The sequence below is a fragment of the Solanum dulcamara genome, chromosome 8, assembly GCF_947179165.1.
Source record: "Solanum dulcamara chromosome 8, daSolDulc1.2, whole genome shotgun sequence".
NCBI classification, from domain to species: domain Eukaryota; kingdom Viridiplantae; phylum Streptophyta; class Magnoliopsida; order Solanales; family Solanaceae; genus Solanum; species Solanum dulcamara.
Genome location: NC_077244.1, coordinates 3,649,630 through 3,653,734, shown reverse-complemented (window position 1 = coordinate 3,653,734; position 4,105 = coordinate 3,649,630). Strand labels below are relative to the sequence as shown.

Here is a 4,105-nt window from a genome sequence, read left to right as displayed (position 1 = left end):
AATTTTTTTTATACCGACCATGTATCACATCAAATAAATAAAATAATATTTGTTTAACTAAATTTTTTTTATATACCAACCACGTATCGCACGAATACTAATATTATGAGATAAATAAAATAATATTTGTTATAACTAAATTTTTCTTCGATATTAATACTACAACCTGTTGGATCTTGTAGAAGTTGCACCTTTCTTGGCAACTAGCCAAACAAAAAGGGCTCTTGGAGTATGAAAGACACCTAAATATCTTGCTAAACTAATATATCAAAAGTTTTGTTTAACATAAAATAGATAATATTATCTAGCAAAATACTATGGAGTCGGAATGAGATAAAGAGTGTGAAATTGTGAATTGATCTCTAATCCTTTAAGTGAATAGTTTAATATTCAATTAAGTACATCATTTAGCATGTCGGCCAACATATCATATTATATCAATTTTAATATTTTTTTTGCATAAAATATTTTATTTTACCGAGAAACCATGAATTCACGAGATGATATAATAAACTTGAAATGCCACTAATTTTTCATATTTCCATTAAAAAGGTCATTTTCTAAACTTTAGAACTTTGTTTTTCTAAAATAATATTCATAATAACAGTTCCCACTTAAAAGTCTGTTACAAAATTAGGTCACACTGAAAATTATCTAAGAGAGAATTTCTCTGCGGAAGTGTAATGGTATTTATTCTCTTATCTTCCTTTCATATTTCACATTCTTATTCTTCTGCATGCCCTAGTAAAACTTTTAGAATTGAAACTTCTTACATTTATGATGGATTAAAAGGTATTTATTATTAATTTTCATAGAAGTGACAAAATAAACTCAATTTGAATAATCAAACATTGAAATTTCAAGAAAATACAATTAAAAAATTTCCATTTTTTCACATTTTAAAATATATTTTTTTGTCACAATTATGTAATGCAGTTTGACTAGGTACGAAATTTAAAAAATATGAGAAGATTTTATAATGTTACTTTTAACATATCAAGAAAATATAATTACTTTTTTTTTACTCTCAAAATTAATTACTTGTTGTCCAAAATATTTTTTGACGTTATAAGATTATCCAAAAAAAAATAAACAACATAGCTTATAATTAGGGCACGCTGAGTAGAGCAACACTCACACATCCATTTAGCCATTGAAGATGAAGAGAATTTCTCTGCGAAATGGAAATGCTATTCCCTTTATCTCTTTCTTCCCTAATTCACATTCTGCTTCCGCAATTTCAGGAAAGGGTAAAGTTGGGTTAAACAGTAGCAATTTTGACAAAGTAAAGAGTTTAGATGATGCTGTGAATCTCTTCAATCAAATGGTTAGAATGAAACCTCTTCCTTCACTTGTCCATTTCTCTAAATTGTTTAAGAATATGATAAGTATGAAGTATTACATTGCTGTCCTTTCTCTTTTTCGAGAAATGCAGAAATTGGGTATCCCAATTAGTGAATTCATCTTGAATATCGTGATTAATAGTTATTGTCTGATGCATCGTTCTGATTGTGCATTTTCGGTGTTACCCATTTACTTGAAGAGTGCCATTCCATTTGATGTTGTCACCTTTACCACCCTATTAAGAGGAATCTTTGCTGAAAATAAGACTAAAGATGCAGTTGAATTGTTCAAAAAATTGGTGAGAGAGAAGATTTGTGAGCCCAACGAAGTCATGTATGCAACCGTAATGAATGGGCTTAGCAAAAGGGGGCATACTGACAAGACTTTAAGTTTGCTCCGTTTAATGGAACAAGGGAACACTAAGCCCAACATATGCATCTACAACATTGTTATAGATTCCCTTTGCAAAGATAGAAACTTAGATGCTGCTATCACTCTTTTGAACGAGATGAAGCAGAGAGGCATTCCTCCAAACATAGTCACATATAGTTCATTAATTGATGGTTTGTGTAGGATTGGTCAGTGGGGAAAGGTTAAGATTTTTTTCTCTGAGATGGTGAACCACAATATTTATCCAAATGTGTGCAGCTTCAATATACTAACACATGGACTATGCAAAGAAGGGAACGTTGAAGATGCCGAGGAAGTAATGAAACACATGGTCGAAAAGGGTGTAGAGCCTAATATTATCACCTACAGTGCGATAATGGATGGATATTGTTTGCATGGTCAAATGGATAGTGCGAGGAGAATTTTTGATACCATGATAGATAAGGGCATTGAGCCTAGCATTTTTAGCTATAACATACTAATAAACGGATATTGTAAGAAAAAGAATTTGGCTAAGGCCATGCAATTGTTTTGTGAAATTTCTCAAAAGGGATCAAAACCTGATATTGTTACCTACACTACTATCTTGAAAGGTCTGTTTGAAGTTGGAAGAACTGGTGAAGCAAAACAAATTTACGCTGAGATGCTATCTGCGGGGACCAAGCCTGATATATACACTCATGTCACTTTGCTCAATGGTTATTTTAATTACGGACTCGTTGAAGAAGCTATGTCACTCTTTAATAAGTTAGAAAGAAAGAGAGAATATACTGATATTGCATTTTATAGTGTTGTCATTAATGGATTGTGCAAAAATGGTAAACTCGACGAAGCGCGTGCTGTTTTCAAGAAGCTTTCTTTTATTGGATTGCTTCCAGATGTGAGAACATACACCGTAATGATAAATGGATTTTGTCTTGAAGGGTTGTTTGATGAAGCTAAAGATATTCTAAGAAAAATGGAAGACAATGGTTGTTCTCCAAACAATGTCACTTATAATGTTATTTTGCAAGGATTTCTCAGGTGCAACAAAATTATTGAAATGACAGTTTTTATGAAGGAAATGGCTGGAAGGGGTTTCTCATTTGATGCAACTACAGCTGAGTTTTTGGTAAACATTGTAAGGGAGAATCCTTCTGTCATTGACATGATACCAGAGCTTCACTCGAAAAATAAGAAGTGAATATTTCTTTTGTTTGGTTCATTCGGCTACGCTATCACTGTGATACAGTTCCCTTTTTATCCCTGCAAAAAAATGACACCCAATGCATTTGCCAAATGTGATGGCAATTAGAGCATCGCTTGAGCTTTCCAGTCATCAGTTTTGATTTGAGAAAAAATGGTGACCATACTGATTTTCTTAAAAAAGAAATAATGGTAAGTTCCCGTTTTGTACAAATTATAAGTCTAGTAATATCATTTTCAGTGCTATTTGGTATGTTCAGAAACATCAAAATATTCATGTTTCTGCGTTAACCCTCCCAAAGAAAAAAAATATCTGTTATATTTTCTTTTGCCGATTTCACCAGCATTGCTTGTAATTGTCTTTCATCTTTCTAGGTTTGCCCTTTTTAATGATTTTCATATTATTTAGTGTATGTTAATTTGTCTGCAGGTTGATGCAGGGCAAGTTGCTAGTACCGGAATGGTTGCACCGAGTTACAACAAGCTTTGTTTATGATGACATCCTTCAGCAGGAAACCATTTGTTATTATTTTTTCCGAGAATCTACCTTGATTTCTTGCAGGCTAGTGTTGGTCTTGACACTTTTACTATGTGCATTTCCATTAGTTTTGGAGTTTCCTGTTGGCTTGGAAATCTTTTTTCCTAGTTTCTAACTTGGTGGTCTGATCTTGTGTAACTGTACTATTTGCTACAACTGTGCACAATCTAGTGAAAAATGAAAGCTCTAAATTTAAGGCAGATAATTGGGGGTCTTTTGTAGAGAATCATATCTTTTTTTTGAAACTTGTAGTGAATCATATCTCTGCGTGTGTTTCTATGGAATGACTAAAGTGCTGGTATAAATGGCATCAAGAAGATGCAGGTTAGATAGTTACAAAAGTAGTGAGATTGTAAGCTCATTTACAAGTGTCCTATGCAATGGATTTATCAGTATAATATCATTTTTAGTTCTATTTAGTTATCTTCGGGTATTTTTATTATTGTTGTCATCAGGTATTATCATTTTCTATTTTTTTTTTAGAATCAATAACAATTGATTTTAACTTACAAATTGCTACCAGAATAATAATCTTCTTGCTGGTTTCTGAAGTCGTAGTTACATCATTGGCAAACCGTATATGGAATGCTAGAACTGACAAGATCAACCCAATCCTTACCAAGGGGTGATTCATTAAAGGAGAACTTT

At 32.4% G+C, this 4,105-nt stretch overlaps 1 protein-coding gene across 2 annotated transcripts; it reads left to right on the top strand.

Moving 5' to 3' along the window:
• Positions 1–1,110: 1,110 nt before the first annotated feature.
• On the top strand, positions 1,111–3,872 carry LOC129901206 (putative pentatricopeptide repeat-containing protein At1g12700, mitochondrial). Of its 2 annotated transcripts, none has more exons than XM_055976333.1 (2): positions 1,111–3,111; positions 3,710–3,872. In XM_055976333.1, the coding sequence occupies exon 1, from the start codon at positions 1,160–1,162 to the stop codon at positions 2,915–2,917; it is 1,758 nt and encodes a 585-aa protein (XP_055832308.1). In that variant the 5' UTR covers positions 1,111–1,159; the 3' UTR covers positions 2,918–3,111; positions 3,710–3,872. The 2 variants fall into 2 exon arrangements, with proteins under 2 accessions (XP_055832308.1, XP_055832307.1); XM_055976332.1 differs by having other exon boundaries at positions 3,350–3,872.
• The last annotated feature ends 233 nt before the right edge of the window (positions 3,873–4,105 follow it).